The sequence below is a fragment of the Vulpes lagopus genome, chromosome 8, assembly GCF_018345385.1.
Source record: "Vulpes lagopus strain Blue_001 chromosome 8, ASM1834538v1, whole genome shotgun sequence".
NCBI lineage: Eukaryota > Metazoa > Chordata > Mammalia > Carnivora > Canidae > Vulpes > Vulpes lagopus.
Genome location: NC_054831.1, coordinates 10,766,273 through 10,788,606, shown reverse-complemented (window position 1 = coordinate 10,788,606; position 22,334 = coordinate 10,766,273). Strand labels below are relative to the sequence as shown.

At 40.1% G+C, this 22,334-nt stretch overlaps 1 protein-coding gene across 2 annotated transcripts in view; it reads right to left on the bottom strand.

The window, feature by feature from the left end:
• Positions 1-13,489: 13,489 nt before the first annotated feature.
• LOC121498245 (SPHK1 interactor, AKAP domain containing) overlaps positions 13,490-22,334 on the bottom strand; it is a 170,721-nt gene continuing 161,876 nt past the window's right edge. For both annotated transcript variants that reach the window (XM_041768351.1, XM_041768352.1), the window contains one exon: positions 13,490-15,352. In XM_041768351.1, the coding sequence (XP_041624285.1) occupies positions 15,209-15,352 (144 nt within the window). In that variant the 3' untranslated portion in view covers positions 13,490-15,208. The remainder of the gene's footprint in view (positions 15,353-22,334) is intronic.

The window sequence follows — 22,334 nt, the reverse complement described above, 5'->3', positions numbered from 1 at the left end:
AGGACCAGACTATAATTATGTCTCACTGAGAGGTGATTACACAATTGTTTTACTATCAGCACTCATTTCAAAATTTAGAGACCTATTGTCTTATGGAGCTGAGACAATAGGACTAGGAAAATATAGAGAATCAGGGAGTATGAATGCAGTAGTATTACATAAAATTTTCCTTTAAAAAATCTTATGTTCTCCAAGATCCTAGCAATGTTTCTTCAAGCTGCGTTGACTACCCTCAATTATAGGCTCTATTCATGGGTCCACGAACTTGACACTTGAGAACTTCCCCTGAGAATCACCTGTCAAATATGCTTTGACTAGATGAAAACTAGATTTATAAATACTCTAGCCTGTTCTAACTCTACCTCTGCAGACTTGTATGTCATTTTTCAAGCAGGCATCAATTGGGGTGACCTTTCCAAAATATAGTCAAGGATTCAGGAATCACATTAGCAGTATACCTTGGATAGGGTCTTGCTGTTTATAAAACATGTTTGCAAATGTTGTCCAACCAAATACTTATAATAACTTGGAACAGAAGGTAAAAGCTCATTTTACAGATGAACAAACTGAAGCTCAGAAAGGTTAATGATTTCCTCAGAAGACAACAGATGTTCAGTGGCAAATGAACCACAAGACTAGATTCCCTTATCTCAAATTCTGCATTCCTTTGTCTCCTTATCATGAGTAAAACAGATAATACCAGTAGTCTCTCACTTATTAAACTATGACTTAAATCACAGAATCTACATTGTATATGAAGCTACTCCATGCATCTGGAATGATAGTAATAGCTTGTCTAGATTCAAAACACTAGACTAATATAAAACACAAGTAACTTACTTTCAAAGTAAATGTGCATAAAATATCACATTGCTTGAATATACTCTACATCTTCTTTCAAGGACTTCTACATTTTGGCTCCAACCACTTTTTTAAAAAAGATTTTATTCATTTATTCATGAAAGACAGGGAGAGAGAGAGAGAGAGAAAGAGAGAGAGAGAAAGAGAGGCAGAGACACAGGTAGAGACATAGGCAGAGGGAGAAGCAGGCTCTATGCAGGGAGCCCAACATGGGACTTGATCCTGGGTCTCCAGGATCAGGCCCTGGGCTGAAGGCAGCGCTAAACTGCTGAGCCATCCAGGCTGCCCTCCAACCACTTTTGAATCATAAGTCTTCCCATTTTCCATGCTCTGTGTCCTATATTGCCTTGGCTTTGAGATCCATCCCATTGCCTACACTCTTAATTATTTTTGCAACACCTCTTCAACTTATGCTTTTTCAAATTTGATCTGGGCTTCAAGGCACAGATTATGTGAAACCTCAAAGTCCTTATTCTCCAGTAGACCTCTCAAGCTTTCTCACTGTAACTTTAATCCTGACCAGTACTATCTCTCTGTCTCAGAATGTGTGTGTGATCATAGAAAGACAGAAGGGGGCATTGAGGTTCTCTGGAGTTGCCTTAGTTCTGGCTGATATAATAGAATACAATGACTAGGGACTTAAACAACAAACACTTGTTTCCTACAGCTCTGGAGGCTGGGAAGCCTGCTATCAGGGCACCAGCAGATTTGATGTCTGTTGAGGTCATGCTTCCTGGTTTGCAGATGGCCATCTACTTGTTATATACTCATGTGTTGGAGAATAGAAAGAAAGAAGGAGAGAGAATCTTTCTCATGTCTTTTCTTATAAGGGCACTAATCCCATTCATGAAGGATCCTCCCTCATGACTTAATTAGCTCCCAAAGACCCTCCCTCCAAATACCATCACAGTAGCGAATTTAGGCTACAACATAGGAATTTTGAGACGACCCACGTAATCAGTACATAATTCTGCAACTAGCCCTCCCAAATCTATGTCTCTTTCACATCAAAAATACATTCATTCCATGCCAACAGCCACCAAGTTCTTTTTTAAAAAAAAATTTATTTATTTATTCATGAGAGACACTCAGAGACAGGCAGAGACATAAGCAGAGGGAGAGGCAGGCTCCCTGCAAAGAAGCCCATGGGACTCGATCCCAGATCCCGGGATCATGCCTTGAGCCAAAAGCAGATGCTCAACCGCTGAGCCACCCAGGTGTTCCAGCCACCAAATTCTTAACGTATTTCAGCATCAACTCTAAAGTCTGAAGTCCAAAATCTCAACTAAATATAAATATAAATCAGAGGTGGGTGAAACTCAAGGAAAGATTCATTTTGATTCAAAGTCCTCTCCATCTGTGAACCTGCAAAACCAGAGGAATTATGTGCTTCCAAAATACAATGGTAGGACAGGCATAAAATAGACATTCTCGTTCCAAAAAGAAGAGGTAAAAAAAGAAGGAAAAGGTGATGGGTTCCAGGCAAATCCAAAACTGAACAAGATAAACTTCAAGACACTAAGGCTCAAGAATAGTCTTCTTTGGGCTGATTCTCTGCCTTCTGGATCCACTGGCTCATGTAACCTGGCCAGCACACTTGGCCTTGCCCTGAGAAAGGCCTTGTGCTTGATTAATTGCTCTGCTGTCACTCTCTTGAAATTCTGAAAACTTTTTTGAACAAGGGGTGCTGCATTTGGACTTATGCCTCAGTCCAACAAATCATGTGGCTGGTGCTGCTTTCTCAGTTTCGAACTCCAACAGGTTGATATAGAAGGAAAGGAAAAGGAAAGAAACACACACATCCCACTTATTTGGTCAGTTTTGAAACTCTTTCTCAGTTGTCATTGTTTATTTGGCCAAAACTGACCTCTAGAAATGGGAAAACATAGCCTCAGATCTATATTTCTTAAGCTATTTCAACCATCATCCCAGCTGCATGACTAATGTGTCATCAGCTTCTGCCTTTTTCCTTCTCCTCCTTGGATGGAGGGTATTTTCCCTTCTCTTCTTGAAATCAAAAGAGGGAACACCAAGATCGTCCCTTAAGGAAGGGATTCTGGTTTGTTTACTTTTTTGATTGGCTGCCTGTTTAGGCAGAAGACTTGATTATTTTACTTTAGGCACATCTGAGCAGAGAAGAAAATTCCAGATTGAAGGCACTGGCTGAGATGAAGGGGGAAGGGACCGGTTGGTGCAGATAAGGTTCTCACTGTTTGATATGATGAGTTTGTCTTGGTTTACTGTAGGTGTTGTGTTAGGCAACTATGCTTGAGCTATTTTTCCTGGGGTCTATTCAAGAGCATTGTTTATTGGGTGCTGGGAACCAGAAGTAAGAGATTTGGATGGGGGAGGGGGAGAGAAAGAGGGAGGGTAGGGAACGTGGGTGGGTGGCAGGGTGGGTCATGGGATTGCAGGAAGAAGAGGCAGAGCTGGAGTTGTGTCTCCCTCTTCAGCAAATTGAATGATCGCACGGGGCCCTCCAAAATGTTCACACACATATTCCATGGGAAGAGCAGATATTTTGGCTCCTGTCTCAAAGGCGGCATTGCCAACAAGATGGTAGAAGCAATGTGGTCAATAGAGAAGCAAGAGTGGTCAATAGAGAATTGCAGTTCCGCTTCTAGATAAAGAAACACTTGCCCTGCTTCCCTTCTTGCTCTCCAGTGCCCAACACTGAGAGAGAGAACCAGGAAAGGCAGAAAAAAGACAAAAATAGCAGACACTGTCCTTCTTCCCTTCAAGTTCCTTGGGCCACAGCCTGGCTGGTGCTCAGCAAAAGGGAACAAGAGCTTTACATCACACGTAAGAACCAGACTATAAATTGAATTAGACTGGCTGCAGATTTGAGTCATGAAAGCAATCAGAAACTATGGGGTCTGCCCCAGATGCATAATCAGGTGGCAAAAAGAAATTTGACCAAACACAGTTGGCCTAATAGTTAAATTTAAAAATGTATCATGTTTTTGTTTGCCTCATGCAATTCAGATTGTTTATTAAACCATTTACTTTTGCAAGCCGACTGCTCAAAGCAGCCTGGGACATGCTTTCCTGGTTAATTTTTGTTGGGGATTGGAGAGAGCCCGCTGTATAATGCCTTCCCTTCAGTTTGGGCAAATTCAGGTCCATGTCCACCCCTGAGCTGATCATTGTTCCAATAACAGAAGACTGGTCTCTGTCCGATGGGCTTTGTCTAGCCTGCATTCATCCCTGAGATGGAATAGGTTTTGTATCACATGGGTTGGGTGGAGGAAGGTGAGGTACGTGAAATCAGGTAAGGAGGAGAGGGACACAGGATGTTGTGATGAGGCCACAGACTCTACTACATGAGGGCCACCCTAGGCGATAAGCATCTGCTTCCACCTTTAGTAATGACCCACATGGCCCTGGGTAGTGTTGGCCAATTTCCTTTGGGCTGCTCCATGCCAAGGAAGGATTTCCTCCATTAGCCATAGTCAGTGGGAGTCAGTCATGCCTAGACAGGGACAAGACTTCCAACATGTGACTAGAAGACCTATGTGCTATGGTCACTTCATCATCCCTACCCTTTCCCCATTGTTCTACCTTCCAGACCCATCATGAGTCAATGTTGGCAATTTGTTACTTTGAAAAAATCCTCCTTTTAATTTTTTCTTTTTTTTCTTGCTGCCTCCTGGAGTCAAGCTGTAAAAACAGAATTTAAAATTCACCTCCCAGTGTGTCTGAGATGTTTATTCTTCCCATTCTGAATATTTGGCTGGCATGTGCTTCCTCTGTCTTCCATTGAACGACTCTGCCCTATAGCAGGTTGTTTAAATTTCATTTCAAATAGAGAAATGATGCAGCATTTATTATTGGTTAAGAGTGTTTAATACTATAACATTTTGAAGGGTTAATTATAATGCAACATTTGAAAAATGCTTCTAAAAGCATTTTTCATGAGAGAAGCCAAACACATTTTTTTTTTCTTGGTGAAGAAAATGTTATTGTGATTTTAAAGTTTTGGAAAATATAACCAGTGTTCATCCAGATTGAGGGGAGCTTTACATTTTGCATTTACATGAAGAATTTATCTGGTATCAGCTATCGTGAATGATCTCGAAGTATCCTGCGTGGAGATATTCTCAAATAGTTCTCTCAGCCTTATAAATAGTCAACTCCACTTCTGAGCCTTATTTGCCACCAAAAGAACACAGGGATTTTGTTTATTGTTCTCTCTCTATTTTGGGAGACTGATGGTTGGTAACTGGGAAAATATATGATTGAACTGATAAGAAATGATTTGTGGTTTGTAATTCTGCTCCTTTTTCCCTCTGTGTTGTCTGTCCTTTGGCCTCTCTCACTTTCCATGCCTCCAATTTATGCCAATTTAAAATAAATCCTGCTCTGCCTGTTTCTACCTCTGTGACATTAAGTGATCTATTTACTCTTGCCATGTTCCAGATTCTTCAATAATGAAATCATAACAATAATACCTACCTCCTATGGTTGTTGTGGAGGTTAAATAGATTAATATGTGTAGAACACTTAACATAGTTTCTGGCATATAGAGAGCAAGAGGTCAATAAATGTCAGTGATGGTGGTTGTTATTTTTCTTATTCTTGATATCTTAATTAGGCCCCCTTGCCATTTTGAATCTCAATTTCCTTGCCTACAAAATTGGGCCCATAATTTTTTCTACTTGAATGAGCTATATGGACCTGAACAAGGATCACAGAAGGAGAAATCATTAGTAAAATGTTGGCTAATTAACACCAGGGAGCTTCTTGACAAGGCTGTCTTCCATTTTTCAGGATCATTAGAAGTTGGCCATGCTTGGACTTGTGTCAGACGCTCATTAGCAGATGTCACTGTCTTTCAGCTCAAAGGTTTGACAAAACCTCCATGCCGAGTTGGGAGAATTCATTTTCTTCCAGGAACAAATTCAGTTATTTTTGTATGTTATTTGTTCATCAATCAGAGGAGTTATGATGACAACAGTATTGCCCTTGACATTCTAAAAGACAGGACTCCATGCCCTCGGCAAGAGTGTGCTCATGTGTCACCAACCTGTGTGCTCATGCAGGGCAAGAAAATGCCACATGCAGGGACATCAGGAGTTGACGATAGTCTAGAAAATGTCCCGAGGGAATATTTTGGGATTTTAGTTGTGGGTGGAAAAATATATAGCCCGAGAGACATGGAAGTGAAAGGAAATACTGCCAAAGAACAGGGATACATTGACTCCCTGCAGACTGCTCTTTGGAATAGTTAACTCTTCAACTCCTGCTCTCAGGGTTGCCCACTGGAGGCATGTGTCAATGTTGCCATGGTAACAAGCCAGTTCAAGCTCTCAGTTGTGGACTTATAGACAGCAGCTGACATTGCAGATGCCTTCTTGCTTCGAACCCCAAATCACACATTTATATTGACTAACAAGTGGTCAGGTCCATTGCAAGTAACAATTTTTGACTTCTTTAAAAACTTTCAAATTTACCTAGAGAAGACCTGGGAACCACTAGGGTTAGATATGATCCAAATGAATACTGCCCAGCCCTCTTTCACCTCACCTTGCTTTTTAATTATGTTTTTTTTTTCCCCAGCACTGTTCGCTACTGCTCTGTGCTCAATTACACTTATTTCCTATATTGTACTTTTGTTATGGCTCAGCATCTGTATCCCTCACTAGAATGGAAATTCTAAAATGCCAAGCACACTGTCTGCTTTCTTGTCGCATTTTCTTGGGTCATCTTAAACAGCGCTTGTCATGCTTGTGCCACATAAACGTTCAGGGAATGAAAAGGCTAAATACGAATGCCTATCAGAACACCAGGCATCCTACTGAATTCCTTTTCTTGGCTTTTTTTTCTACACATTTGTTACTGGACTGTCAAGAAATGCTTAGCCAGACAGTAACACATCATTAAGGGCATAAGAACCTACAGCTTCCTATTTCTTCAGAGGTATCTCTGGCAGCTTTGTTATAATTGGTGTGTTTTTGAGTGGATTTTTTTTGAGTGGATTTTTTTATGGTAAAAAGAAATGATATGAAATTTACTATCTTAACTATTGTTATTGATAGTTTCAACTATCTCTGCTCCCTGGTTGTATTAAGTAATAGTTGACAACAGCAAAAGGTGTAGAGCATAATGATTCAACTTAGATATATTGTGAAATAATTATCACATAAATTTAGTTATCATCCATCATTTAAGATACACACAAAAAGGGGAGGGAGTGTTTTTCCTTGTAATGCAAGCTCTTGGGATCTACTTTCTCAGCAACCTTCCTGGATACCCTACAGTCGTGTTAGCTATAGTCATCATGCTGGACATTCCATCTCTACTACTTATTTATCTTATAACTGGAGTTTTGTACCTTTTGGTCCTCTTCCTCCAATTGTCCCCTCCTTCTAGCCTCTACCTCTGGTAACCACAAATCTGATTTTTTTCTATTAGCTTATTGTTTTAAATATTTATTTATTTTAGAGAGAGAGAATAGGGAGAGGGGCAGAGAGGGAGAACCAAATTCCCCTCTCAGCAGAGAGCCCAACATGGAACTCGATCCCAGGACCCTGGGATCATGACTTGAGCTGAAGGTAGACTCTTCACTGACTGAGCCACCCAGGCACCTTGGAAATTATTTCATATGTCATATTATCTGCATACTTTTATCTGTTACATTAAAAAGGTAAACAAAACAAAATGCTTCAGAGAAAAACTTAGTCATGTGCTGGAGGACACATATAGCTAGGGCTGGAAATGATTGCTTTTTTCTATATATCCTTGCACTTAAATTTTAAAAGAAGATCTTGATATTGAATGAATGAAGAAAGAGATACTGATCTAATTGAGTAAGGTGTTATTAGCCATTTCTAAAGGCTTTTGTAAAAGGTCAACTACCTTTATCACTAAAAATGATGCTAGACTTGAAATAATTGGCTTAGTGCTTGAAAGAGTAGGCCAGAGAATCTTCAATCATGCCACATGTGTCCGTGAAGGAGAATCCAGTACACTTAAAACTAGAGGGTGTCCTGGTTTTACCTACCTTCATTCTATTTCAAGAAATGGCGATCCATTCTGCTTTCCTCCATAAGAAGCAAAACTCTCCTACCTTATCTGGGCTGCATGCTGTTGTTTGTGATGTGGCAAAAGAGGGATGTGCTTTATGTCTATGAAGATTTGGGCCAGAAAAATATAAAAACAAAACAAAACAAAACAAGAAATAACCAGTACTGGCAAGGATGTGGAGAAAATGAAACCCTCGTGCACTGTTGGTGAGAATGTAAATTGGTGCAGTCCCTACAGAAAACAGTGTGGAGAATACTCAAAAAATTACCAATAGAAATACCACATGATCCAGTAATTTCTCTATTGGGCATTTACACAAAGAAAATGAAATCACTACTTTGAAAAGATATATGCACCTCTGTGTTTATTACAGTAGCATTATTTATAATAATAGCCAGGATATGGAAGCAATCTAAGTGTCCATTGATAAATGAACGGGTAAAGAGACTGTGGTATATATATATATATATATCGTAATGCAAACTCTTATATATATATATATATATATATGGAATATTACTCAGCCATTAAAAAGAATGGGATCTCACCACTTATGGGAGCAAGGATGAACTAGGAAGGAACGACGCTAAGTGAAAGAAGACAGACTAGAAAGACAAATACCATACTAAAAAGAAAACAAAACAAAACAAAAAAAACAAAGCAAAACAAACAGAAACAGACACATAAACACAGAAAACAAACAAGTGGTTGCCAGAGGGAGGAATGGGTGAAAAGGGGAAGGGAATCAAGAGGTACAAACTTCTGGTTATAAACTAACTAAGTCATAGGGATGAGACCTGCAGCATAGGAAATGGTCAATAATATTGTGGTAACACTGTGCGGTGATAGATGGTGGCTACACACCTCGTGGGGAGCATTGGGTAATGTATAGAGTTGTTGAATCACCATGTGGGGCATCTGAGCCTGCTATAACCTTGTATGTCAACTATACTTCAATAATAAAAATTTTTTAAAAAGACTTGGGTCAAGTGTTCAGCCCAGAGACCACACAATCTGCCAGGAAACAATCTTTGCACCTGGATTCTGTGGTGCTTTGTGCCTCGTGGTAGAAGCTGTAGTCCCTGCCCCATTCTGCACTGGAAGGAGGTGCAGCAGCTATTGAAGCAGTAAATGGGACAGAGTTCAACCAAGTAGTGACAATCTTCCAGAGCCAAATAAATAATCGTTGATAAGAATTTACCGGAAGGCCATTGCCGAAGGACAGAAAGGAAGGAAATAAGAAGGAGATGTGAAAACTGAAAAGCAGCATGTGAAACAGGATATGGGGCTTTAACAAGGGGCATTTAAAAAATATTTTACTTATTTATTTATAAGAGACAGAGACAAAGGCAGAGGGAGAGGGAGGCTCCCTGCAGGGAGCTCAAGGTGGGACTCGATCCCAGGACCCTGGGATCATGATCTGAGCCAAAGACAGACACTCAACCTCTGAGCCACCCAGGCACCAAATGAGGGGCATTTTTAAGGGAATTATTACAGGAAATGGAAAATGTAGATGGTCAAAGATTCTTTCAACAATACCAGTGGATTGCTTTCTGTTGGCTTTTCTCGAGTACAATTTTTGCTGATGGAAGGGCAGCTCAGATGTTTTCTCCCCTGTCCACTGCATTCAAACATGTCTATAGTCATTTGGCCTCCAAGTCCTGCTGATAATGTCCTGAATATCACTGAAATTCATCCCAAAAGCATGAAAACATTCTCAGTTCTGTGATCGAATGTTCTTAGGCAATGATAATAAAAGGCAAATTTTTATAGAAAGTTTCACTTGCTTGAATCCTAAAGTAATTTCACACAGACACACACACACACACACACACACCCTCAAGAAGCATAATATACCAGGTAGCAGTCTCTGATAAGCTAAGAAGAACATTATAGTAGAATTGTGTGTTTCTGGAATGAGTGGTGGAACACGGTTAATTAGAAACCAAAGTTACCCAAGGCCTCTTAGCTTTCCCAGGGGACAAGGCTTTGTGTGGGGGACTAGGGTGGGAGCCATGGAGGAGTCACAGGTGGCGCCACCCTCCAGGAGCTTATAGTCATTGATGCACAGAGATGCAGGGATTGCACTTACCTTGCTAGAAGCAGGCATAGGAAAGGGTGTCAGCCCAGGAGAGGGCATCAGGGAGGTCTGGCTTGCTCAAACCCTGCAGATCCTGAAAAGAGGCCTGTGTTTGGGGTGTGCCTTTGGCCAGTTCCTAAGAGCTAAGCTCTGAGCCTTGGACTCGTGGGTACTCCCTTATGTACCTCAGACAGGACCGAACCCTCCAAATTCTCATTCTTTCCTCATAAAAGATTAGCCGAGTTGCTCGTACCCACTGCAATCAACTGGAGCAAGACGTTCACCAAATTCCATTAAGCTGGGCTCCCTGCATGGAGTCTCCTCCTCCCTCTGCCTGTGTCTCTGCCTCTCTCTCTCTGTGTGTCTCTCATGAATAAATAAATAAAATCTTTAAAAAGAATTCCATTAGGCTTCTGTCCTTTCTCTAGGCCCCAGAACATTACCCATCCGCAGCCTGATCCAGTCTACAGCCCTCCTTAAGAAGCCCCTCCTGAGAGGGCACCTGGGTGGCACAGTAGGTTAAGCAACTGGCTCTGGGTTTCAGCTCAAGTCGTTGTCTCATGGTCATCATTTCAGGGTCATGATTTCAGGGTCTTCAAATTGATCCCCGGGTCAGGCTCTGCACTTAGTGCAGAGGCTTAAGACTCTCACTCCTCTGCATGTGGTTGTCCAATTTTCCCAGCACCATTTATTGAAGAGACTGTCTTTCTTCCAGTGGATAGTCTTTCCTCCTTTATCGAATATTAGTTGACCATAAAGTTCAGGGTCCACTCTGGGTTCTCTATTCTGTTCCATTGATCTATGTGTCTGTTTTTGTGCCAGTACCACACTGTCTTGATGACCACAGCTTTGTAGTACAACCTGAAATCTGGCTTTGTGATGCCCCCAGATATGGTTTTCTTTTTTTAAAATTCTCCTGGCTGTTTGGGGTCTTTTCTGATTCCACACAAATCTTAAAATAATTTGTTCTAACTTTCTGAAGAAAGTCCATGGTATTTTGATAGGGATTGCATTAAACGTGTAAATTGCCCTGGGTAACACTGACATTTTCACAATATTAATTCTGCCAATCCATGAGCATGGAATATTTTTCCATCTCTTTGTGTCTTCCTCAATTTCTTTCAGAAGTGTTCTATAGTTTATAGGGTATAGATCCTTTACCTCTTTGGTTAGGTTTATTTGTAGGTATCTTATGCTTTTGGGTGCAATTGTAAATGGGATCGACTTCTTAATTTCTCTTTCTTCAGTCTCATTGTTAGTGTATAGAAATGCCACTGACTTCTGGGCATTGATTTTGTATCCTGCCACACTGCCAAATTGCTGTATGAGTTCTAGCAATCTTGGGGTGGAGGCTTTTGGGTTTTCTATGTACAGTATCATGTCATCGGCGAAGAGGGAGAGTTTGACTTCTTCTTTGCCAATTTGAATGCCTTTAATGTCTTTCTGTTGTCTGATTGCTGAGGCTAATCATGAAATGGGCAAAGGACATGAACAGAAATCTCATAGAGGAAGACATAGACATGGCCAACAAGCACATGAGAAAATGCTCTGCATCACTTGCTATCAGGGAAATACAAATCAAAACCACAATGAGATACCACCTCACACCAGTGAGAATGGGGAAAATTAACAAAACAGGAAACCACAAATGTTGGAGAGGATGCGGAGGAAAGGGAACCCTCTTGCACTGTTGGTGGGAATGTGAACTGGTGCAGCCACTCTGGAAAACTGTGTGGAGGTTCCTCAAAGAGTTAAAAATAGACCTGCCCTACGACCCAGCAATTGCACTGCTGGGGATTTACCCCAAAGATGCAGATGCAATGAAATGCCGGGACACCTGCACCCCGATGTCTATAGCAGCAATGTCCACAATAGCCAAATTGTGGAAGGAGCCTCGGTGTCCATCGACAGATGAATGGATAAAGAAGATGTGGTTTATGTATACAATGGAATATTCCTCAGCCATTAGAAACGACAAATACCCACCATTTGCTTCACAGTGGTTGGAACTGGAGGGCATTATGCTGAGTGAAATAAGTCAATCGGAGAAGGACAAACATATGGTCTCATTCATTTGGGGAATATAAATAATAGTGAAAGGGAATAGAAAGGAAGGGAGAAGAAATGGGTAGGAAATATCAGAAAGGGAGACAGAACATAAAGACTCCTGACCCTGGGAAACGAACTAGGGGTGGTGGAAGGGGAGGAGGGGGGGTGGGGGTGAATGGGTGATGGGCACTGAGGGGGGCACTTGACGGGATGAGCACTGGGTGTTATTCTGTATGTTGGCAAATTGAACACCAATAAAAAATAAATTTATTATTAAAAAAAAAAGACTCTCACTCCTTCTGCCCATCCCTCCATCCCTCTCTCCCTCTCAATCTCTCTCTCTCTCTCTCTCTCTCTCAAATAAATAGATCTTAAAAGAAAAAAAAGAAGCCCCTCCTGAGAACAGGTTGAGCTCAGGATACAAGGGGATTTCCCACCACGCCACCTCCACCAACGTGGCTGGTCCATCCCACTGGTCCATCCCACCCACACCTGGTTCTTTCATGTTTACTCTCACTGTAAAAGAAAACCCCTTTTTGCTTAGCTCTGAGATGCTGACAGGTCTCCCATTGGGAGCACTCTCACTGTTACCATAACCCCTGTGACCCATTGCAACAGCCCCTTTCTCCTTGTTATTATAAGCCTTTCAAATAAAGTCTCTCCTTGCCAATGTCCAGTTTATTTTTATTTGATATTACCCTCTGGCTGACTGGACGATCCTTTGCATAAGCATATTTATGCCTTCTTATTAGTGAATCATATAAAGTGCTCAGAAGTCTCAGTGCCTTATTTGCACAAATTCTAATAATTTATTTCCTGAATTCAAAGAGCACTGATCCATTTACCTCTAAGCCTGATAACTTTATGTCTAGTTTACTCGAGTCTAGGTCAGTTTATCCCCAAGCCTTGTTTTCCCCATGCTTCTTTCTCCCATCCTCCAGACGTGCTGTAGAGGCCACAGCCCATGGGCCTTGGAAAGTGGCAGGGGAATCCCAGATTCCTACTGGGATTCCCTAGACTAGAGTCTGCAGGCTCCTCTTCCTTAACCAGAACACCTGGTCAAGCCTCTGCCTCTGCCCCTTCAGTGCATTATTTATGCCAGCAGCCCCTAACCGATGTCTCACCCAGGGGATGTTTGGCAATAGGTTTGGAGACATTTTTGATTGTGATAACATGAGGAAGTGGTTACTGTCATCTAGTGGATAAGAGCCATGGGTGCTGCTGAACATTCTAGAAGGCATAGTACAACCTCTTACAACAAAGAATTATTTACCCCAAATGTCAATAGTGCCAAGGTTGAGAAATGCTAATTTACATGAATATCACTGATGCTAGCTAGAATATCAGCTTATTTGAAAGTCAAAAGTGTCACAGTAAAACTTGTCCAAAGGATAATCTACCTTCATCCAATCACACTGTGGCTCTTGTTTTCTATGAGGCACTTACAACTTTTGGAGAAAAAAGGATCAACAATTCGGCAACAAAAATTTATTGATTAGTTTGCAACAGTAGGTACAACACGTATAACTTTGTCACAGGGTTACAATTCAGTATTTGTGCTTTGTAGGATAGGTAAACATTCATTCGAGCACAACAAGAGTCTACACACAATATTCTGGGATTGTTTAAAAAATAAATATATCCTTTTCCATTTAGTAGCACAAAGAACTTTCAGTTTGAGATAATGGATACATTTCAAAATTTGACATTTTGTTAATGTGACAAATTAAACATAGATCCTAAATTTGGACTATTAATATAAGAAATGTCTAATGAGTACTGGGAAGGATTCCTTGGTGTGTGGTGAAGAGGGAGGTATGGCTTACAAAGAAGCTTTCTTGACATTTCAAGATGTGGATGACACATAAGGCCAGCATTGATGGCATGGGGCCTTGTTCACATTTAAAATTACTTTGCAATTTTTAAAAATAGAGTAAAAGCATGGTATTTCAGGAAATCTTTAATAAACTCCTTCTTTGGTCAAGAAAATAAAAGCCAGCGTACCTCACTTAGTCAAAGGGAGAGCAGTTAGATACTTTTATTTTTTTCAGAAGAGTAAATCTCTGTTATTAAAATACTTAAGTGTGATAAGGTTTTATTCTTCCCAAATTAAATGCCAATATCTTTGAATCAGGAAGAGTGTATGATCCTAGTGGGTTATGTCAAATCCTGCATCCATCATTATAAATGTCACCCGGGGAGCAGGTTTGTCATCTCAGTGCCAAACCATTTATAATAAAAGCACTGAGCTCAAGTGTCAAGGTATAACTTAAGACAACAATCCCCTCATGTGTTATGAACCTCTAAGATAACTCAATATATTATTTAAGATAATAATCTCTTCATAATTTACAATAAAAATAAAATGAAAGTTTATATTTTATATAATTTAATACACAAGCAGATTTTATCTCAAAAGACTTTTTTTTGTAAGAAATTTTTTTCTCATGGTCAGAAGTCTGTGAGCATGTTACCCAAGTAATACAGAGATGGAAACAAGACAATCTTCAGTCTTTTACACTATCAACTGAAAAACAACAGTTTTCTTGCTGGCTGGGAACACAGATACTGTTGGGGAGCTGTGGAGTTATTTATCAGTGAGTTACAGTGAATAAATGAAATCACCTCCGTAGAGAACAACAATAATACTCTTGTACTTCTGTTAATATCCACTGATATTGGTCTGATAGTGAAAATCCTTTGTATCAAAATTCTGCTCGCCCATATCTTAAGTATTGACCTGGGCTGACAGCCCCTTCATCAGCTCAAAAGAGTAAAATAATGGTCACGTCATAGTTTACAAAATTATTTTGACTAGTGACTTTGCTTCTAGTTGATGCACATAATTGGAGACATTACATAACATTTTGTATTATTAAAAATATTTAAGAGCAGCTTTCCTGAATTTTGGGCCTAGTTGTAAGCTTTTAGTTTAGGGCCCATTAAAATTTCTCTTTTTCCAGCCATTCTAATACAAGCTTTTTTGAACTCACTCATAGGTTGTATGGATTTGTACAGACCTATTTTTGCTTTTCCTCAGATTTATTCCATGTGCAGTAGACTTGAAACGGCAGATTTTTTTATAGCTCTGCTAATGTGATGGGATGTTTGAGAAAGTTGAGAGTATTTAGAGCAAACCACTGTAATCTAAGCTGGAATAAAGGAAAGGAATACTCTAAGGACATAGCTGCCTTATCCCAGTTCCAAGAGCCAGTCAAAGAGACTTGGGGTCCCCTCCTTCTGCTCCTCATGCATTTTGCAGTACTGAACAACCGCATGGAAGATATCTCCCACTTTCCAAGACTTCTGCTGAACCAGTCGCACAACATCTAGAAACTAAAATAAAGCACAGAGTTAGGACTCACACATCACAGATAAGCCTTCAAGTCATCTCATTCATTCTTCCAAAGCCAACAGCTCTCTAGGCTATATTTTTAATCTCTAGTGAGAGGGGACTATTTTCCGCGACAGTCTATTTTTCTTTTAGACAAGTTCATTAGAGAGTTCTTTCAGTGAACTAGAATTTTCTTCTTCAGAGCAGTGTCATCCATTGATTGCTGGAGACTAGATGGAATTCTTCTTTCAAGAGTCTGTCTTTTAGATATTTCAAGAGTTTCCTTAGATCTCTTCTCTGGATTGGACTCTCTCTGACAGGACTGTACAGCATAGCTCCTAGAACCTTCTACCTGTCTCCAAATAGTCTCTCATTGGATGTATACATTTATGCTAAATAAATCAAGTGCTAAACTTTTGGGTATGGTCACTTACTGGCTCCTCACTCCATCTTGAAAAATCCCCTCCCCCCCATCACATCTCAAGAGACATTGGCTTTCCATTGCAAAAGGAAAGGGAAAGATTGAATAAACACCCTAGATTTGTCACCCCATTATTGGTAGCAGCTTCAATTGGCCACAACTTCGAGACAATATTTTTGGCGTCAGGTGAATTGTGACCTGAAGTGTTGGAAGGTGGGAAATCATTGAAGATCATTCCCTTCATGCCACTGTGGGATGAAGCCCAGGGTGAAGGCCTCTCAACATCCTCAGGCAGATACTTTTTTAAAAAAATGGACAATTATTAAGAGCCAAAACCTGTAGGAAATACACTTGCACAGGTAATCTCATCCAATTCTGTCAACAACTCAGTGAAGCAGGCATTTACAGATGAAAACTGAGGTCTTGAGAGATGAACCCATGATCATGATATTTAGGATGATGTAAAAAAAAAAAAAAGAGAGACAGATAGGAGGCCAATGGCAACTATGCTCTAGACCATAATCCCCCAGGGAAGGACAATATCTAAGTCGTATCTTACTACCTTTTCCTGTACTTGATAGGTGTCCAATAAATGTTTGCTGAGTGAAAGAAGAACAAATGACCAAATGGGAGTCAAATACATTCAAAATGACCAAGAAGATGAGCTGAAATATGGAATGGCATCCAGAATCATTTGGGGGGGGGGGAACCTCATCTAAGTATTCATTTTAAAGTTGAATGGAATGTATTTACACATATATATTTTAAAAGAAACATGCATATCTTGAGGTTGTTTAATCAATACTTTTCTGTTGAGAGGATGCTCCACAAAAATGGCTACAGGCTGTGGCTCTAGGCAAAGGCTGAAGAGAGCCCAGATTGGGGCAATGGGAGTGTGCCAGAAGCAGAGTAAAAGCTCATTGTGGGCCATCTGTCTCATTGCCCCGTGACTGACAATGGCATGTTGCGGGACAGGATAGCCAGGACCTCTATTTACTGTTCACTAGAGCAGCAGTGGAAGGTTAGCTCCATTGAGTTCCCTTGGTCTCCGTGATAGCATTTCAGACACTACTTGTCATTTGGGACTCCTTGCAACTTCTGTCTATTTTCCTGTCTGTCAGATTCCTGAAACTTTAGAGAGCTTAATCTTTTAGGTTAAGACTGCTTAAAATGCAAATACCCTCAGATAGGGGAACATTCCTAGCAGCTATTAGTAATGAATGGAGATGCATAAAAATAACTTTGTGAGCTGTCACTTATATCTTGGTGTGTATGAATGAATCCAAGGCGTACTTCCTGTTGGATGAACAGTAAAAACATGAAGCATCAGAGAAAAAGAGAGAAAGGCTAGGGTGTCTTTGCATGATTTGACAAATCAGACTTTTCCAGCTCTTACTGGAAGTCTAGAAAGTAGGTGTTACTAGGGGAGAAAGCTTGAACTTCAAGTTTCTGAGGTCTCATTGTGAGAGGCATTGGTGACTTCTCTTCAAGATTTCCCTCAAGTGTCACCAATGGCTTTAGGCCAGACCCATCCCTTAAGGGTGTCTCTTCTCCCTCAACATGTCTTATAAAGATGCAGTCACCATAAAATATACAGAAATATAAAATTACCCCCAGATCCTTTTTTTCTTTCTATAAAGTCTGGCTCACTGGGCTACCATTTTGTTCTCAACTTTTATCCCTGAGTCATTTTTCTAATTGACCATCAAAACTCTGGGCCAGATGTCAATATTTGCTAAGCCCTTCCTAGAAGGCTCTCAGCCTCAGACCTTTTTGGAAGCTCAATTACAAAGCTTATTTCCAACTATTTCAGACTTGCTGAAGGTGGGTCTCCCACTGTGTTGACAACCACAGGATGATGTTGACTGACCCAACGTGGTCAAAATTCCCCACCAGCTAGCCACTGTGCCAGTAGTTTGTGGAATAGTCACAGGCTGGAATCTGTCTCATGATTTCTAAATCCAGTCTGATATCCCAATAAAGCAGCTTTTAAAAATTATTTGGCCCCACTAAATATAGCCTATTCTGTGGCTGTGATGACTTAATCTCAGACATGAAGACCTTGAAACATCTGTAGGTCTGATGAGCAAGAAGGTCTTACACTTTCTTTTCTTCCTTGACTGAAAGAAATTTCTAAATAAAAATGCAGCTAAGATTGTGAAGAAGCCAGGAAAGGACATTCCCAGCTTGTTACTTTATAGCCTTGAAAACCACATTCAATTTAGCAGCTGGCCTTAGATCTTTCATTGTGTCTGTCCATGTTTTTGCTCTCATAATTTTATAATCAGCTTTAGTATGGCAGGGACCTGAGTTTTTCATTCCAATGCACTGAAAAACAAAAACCAAATATTTTCACTTCCTGCCATTTCACAATCAATAACAATTAAGTTCTCTTCCTCTAGATCATGGTTGGCATTTCCTTGAGCAAATATTTTGTCTTAGGAAACTAGAAGGATTTACATGCTGTGATGGTATATCATTGACAGACCCATTTGAAGAAGAGTGTTACCTGGTAGAGGACTTTTATATTCTCAGGCACATTTACTAAATTAGATCAGTTGTTCACAAAATCCAATGGTAGGATCTCTGGGAGTTGTTGCAAGCTGTGATATTTTTTTTTTTTTTAAACACTCAATTTGGATTTCTGAAAGTAACTACCTTCTTTTGCTCCAAGGCAGCATTCCATTTTATTAAGCTCAAGTGAGTTGGTATTTACATTGTCCCTGCAATTCTAGCCTGTAGAGCCGTGATTATCAGCATTGCCTGTACCCTGGAACCACCAGAGACCTTTAGAAAACTCCAATGCCTGAGCTTCATACCAAGAGGAGATTCTGATTTAATTGGCCAGAGCATCTTGGTCTATAAATCTCCCCAGGTGATTCTAGCACACACTGAGTTTGAGAACCTTGACTAAAGGGTTCGATTCAAGACAATTTCTTAGGTTTATAAACGGACACATTTAGTATCTGTTTTGCACTTAATGTTGGTGTTCTCCACCAAATTCAGATATTGAAACCCTAAACCCCAATGTGATGGTACTGGGAGGTGAGGCCTTTGGGTGATAATTAGGTTTACTTGAGGTCATGTGGATGGGGCTCCAGTGGTAAGATTTATGCCCTTATTTAAAAAAAAAAAAAAAAAAAGAAACACCAGAGCTCTCTCTTTGTACCATAGGAGGCCAGAGGGAGGGAGAGGGCCCTCACCAGGAATGGAGTCTGCTGGCACCGCGATCCTGGACTTCACAGCCTCCAGAACTGTAAGCAATAAATGTCCTGAATAAGCCACTCTATGGTATTTTGTTAAGGGAGTCTGAGTTAAGGCAGTATATAATTCTTCCTTATTTTTCCTTCCTTTCCTTCTCTTATTGTCTTTCCACCACTTTGCATGTAGAATGGAATGAGAAATTAAAGGTGAGGTCATGTCTCTTCTGACTCTCACTTTTCCTGGTCATGTCTCTTCTGACTCTCACTTTCCTGGGAAGGTATTTTCTCTTTTCCTTCTTTGCATTCTTTGCATTGCCTCCAAGAAAAAGGACTAATTCTCATATGCATAAAGATGAGAAAGGCACTGATATACGGTGAAGCTAGTCATCAGGCCATTCTGGCTCACAGAAGCTCGTTATATTTAGAAAAAGAGCTAGAGGGTAATGATACTTTGTATCCAAAAGGCAGAATAATTGGCTGATTTATGTCATTTTTTAAAAACCAATTACCTTCATGATTTTTTTCGCCTTGAATTAAATTAAAATTTTAAAAAATTCTTATTTAAATTCAATTTAGTTAACATATACTGCATTATAAGTTTCAAGAGTAGAATTTAGCTATTCATCAGTTGCACAGAGTGTCAGACACTGTGAATGATGTTTACAAACTGTTTTAGAACATCAGGCATTAAGACTCAGCAATATTTGCCCTGGAATTTAGGATACTTAAAGTCCACCTCAAATTCAGACACTCCTTCAGGGTATTTCTTATAGGAGGGAGCCTCAAACTTTAGTACTCATCAAAATGACTTCGCTTGAGGGAAGTTGTTAAAAAATGTTTTTTTCTGGGCAGCAGTGAATGTGATGGGGCTAAGGAAGTGCGTAGACATATGAATTGTAAATAACTGTCCCAGGTAATTCTGTGCATTTGGCTCATAGTTGAGGTGTGGGAAATCCTATTTCCAATGTGTTTGTCATCTCCTGTTTCTAAAATAAATTTCCATCATATTTCAAGATTTTGCTTTACAATCTGAGCCTCTCCTGATTTACATTCACCTTACTCTGGGTCCTTCCTGATTAGATGGGACATCCCATGGGTCGGAAATTTTGTCTCTTTTGTTCCCTATATTCCCAGAGCCTAGAATAGTGCCTGATACATTGTTCATGCTCAATAAATATTTGATGAATATTCTGAGTGTATGACTTTCAAGTGGGCATAGTATTTTAATGAGTAGAAAAAAAATGCCATGAAGGAGAAAGCTTAAAAATGAAAGTGTCAGTTTACCAGAAAAAAGTGACACTACCCTGGGCCCCCCAAATATCTGGAATTTGCCTTTGGAGTTGAAATGGGGCTGAAATGCATTATAAGGTGACTTTAATTAAGTTCCCTTCAACTCCAAGGTCGATGGTGGGAAAGATGAGCTGCGTCAGTATTTACTCATGATACCCTCTCCTCTTTAGCTCATGCCTGTACTGTCAAAAGGCAGGGGGGTCGATGACTGGGGAACTGTGAGAAAATTGTTTTTTTTTTTTTGAAAATTGTTAACTACATTAATTTATTGAAAAAATTCTGAATGCACACAAATGGAGACTCAGCACATAGATCTGTGAGTAATGTTTAGTACTCTAAGTGATGGTGAGAAATGGGATTTCTGAACTTAACAGAGATGTTTCTTTTAGTCCTCTCCACACTGAGGAGGAGCATGAGAGACCCTGCTGCCCTTGTGTGACAAAGCCTTATGGAAGACCACAATCTCTCTTCCACACTACTTGCAAAAAACTAACCAATTACTAAAAACAACCGGAATGAGGCTTCCAAATGCAGTATTGATAAAAGAAAGGATGTCGAAATTTTGCTTATGGGTTTGCTTTTTCTGACCAGTTCTCTGAGACAATAAATACTGCCCATTTGTGAACAAGCCACTCTGTGCGGAGAACCTTCATTGAAAAAAAAATTAGGATGTTTTGTTCCTAAAGTTACATTACTTAGAAATAAACTTCTTGACCTGATGCTAAATTGAATGAGTAAAACACTACTTCATGTTTTTCTTGATAACATTAGTGGAGCGTTTATTTTCTCAGAAGAAAACAGCTGTAAGTAAAGATAGTCATCCCCTCCAAGAACTGAAAATTAGGGAGGATAAATAAACATCAAGTCAGGGCCTGATTTACTTAATCAAGGTAATTACCTGATTTAATAATCAGGTTAGTGACACACTCTTTGTCCTTTCACATAATGAGGACTTATGAGACATATATTCTCATAGAGTACTACGTTGTTTCTTCAAAATGGTGGATTTTATAAAAATCTACTTCATTAAGAGACCATCCAAAAATGCACCAAGTAATGTTCTGGAGATAAAGTTGGAAACCAGCCTGTCTTTCACTTTTCCATGAATCTGAGGATGCACTTTGCCTGAGAATGTTCTTGTTCTCCTCCCATGGCAGGGAGTCTTTAGGATTGTGTATGGAAGAAGGAGGGACCCAATGTGGAGTGCTCTCTCCAGCCTGGGTGGTAAGGTGGAAGGAGAATTTATCAAATAGTGAACCACTCATTACCTTGCCAACAAAGGTATGACAGTACAGGATAGTATCTAGATTCAGATGCCATGGAATGGTAGGAAATACTAGAAATGAAGAGAAGTATAAATTGCCTGTTGGAGAGAGAGAGAGGCTGATGTGAGAGAAGGCAGTATCAATTAGGTCTCCTTCTCAGTTTTTTCCAGATGCCAATGCCATTGGCTGGTGACACAGAAATGGGGAAGCTGTTTTAATTACCATGTGCATGGGCAAGATGGCAAAGGATCTTTCAGGCTGCTAGATTTTGCCAATGAGAGTTAAAATTCAAGTACATATTAAAAAAAATCCAGATCATAATTTCAAGGCAATTTAACCTGAGAGAGACACTATTGAGAAGTTTCCAGGACTGGGCTCAGCCGTCACTAACTGGGGACTCTCTCAAGGGCCAGCCTGAGTCCTGACTTGCTCATTAAAAAGGGATAATAACAGCCATTGGCTCTTCTCATAGGGTTGCTGAGAAACAAGTGTAATGCATATGGGGGATGTACTTTGTGATAATAAGACATTAAAAAATGCACTGTGGCAGTGATAGGCAGGATCCTAAAACAGTTTCCATGATTTCTGTCCTGATCTTCAGTACCATGAATAGGATGAGAAAATTATGCCTTTACTATGTTATTGTACATGGCAAAAGGGATTCTTAGTTAATACTGAATTAGTCAAAATGGAGACTACCTGGTAAAACTGATCTAATTGCATAAACCTTTTAAAAACAGAGTTTTCTCTGGTTGGTGTCAAGAAGAAATAAGAGAGACTGATTGCATGAGAACATGAAGGGGTC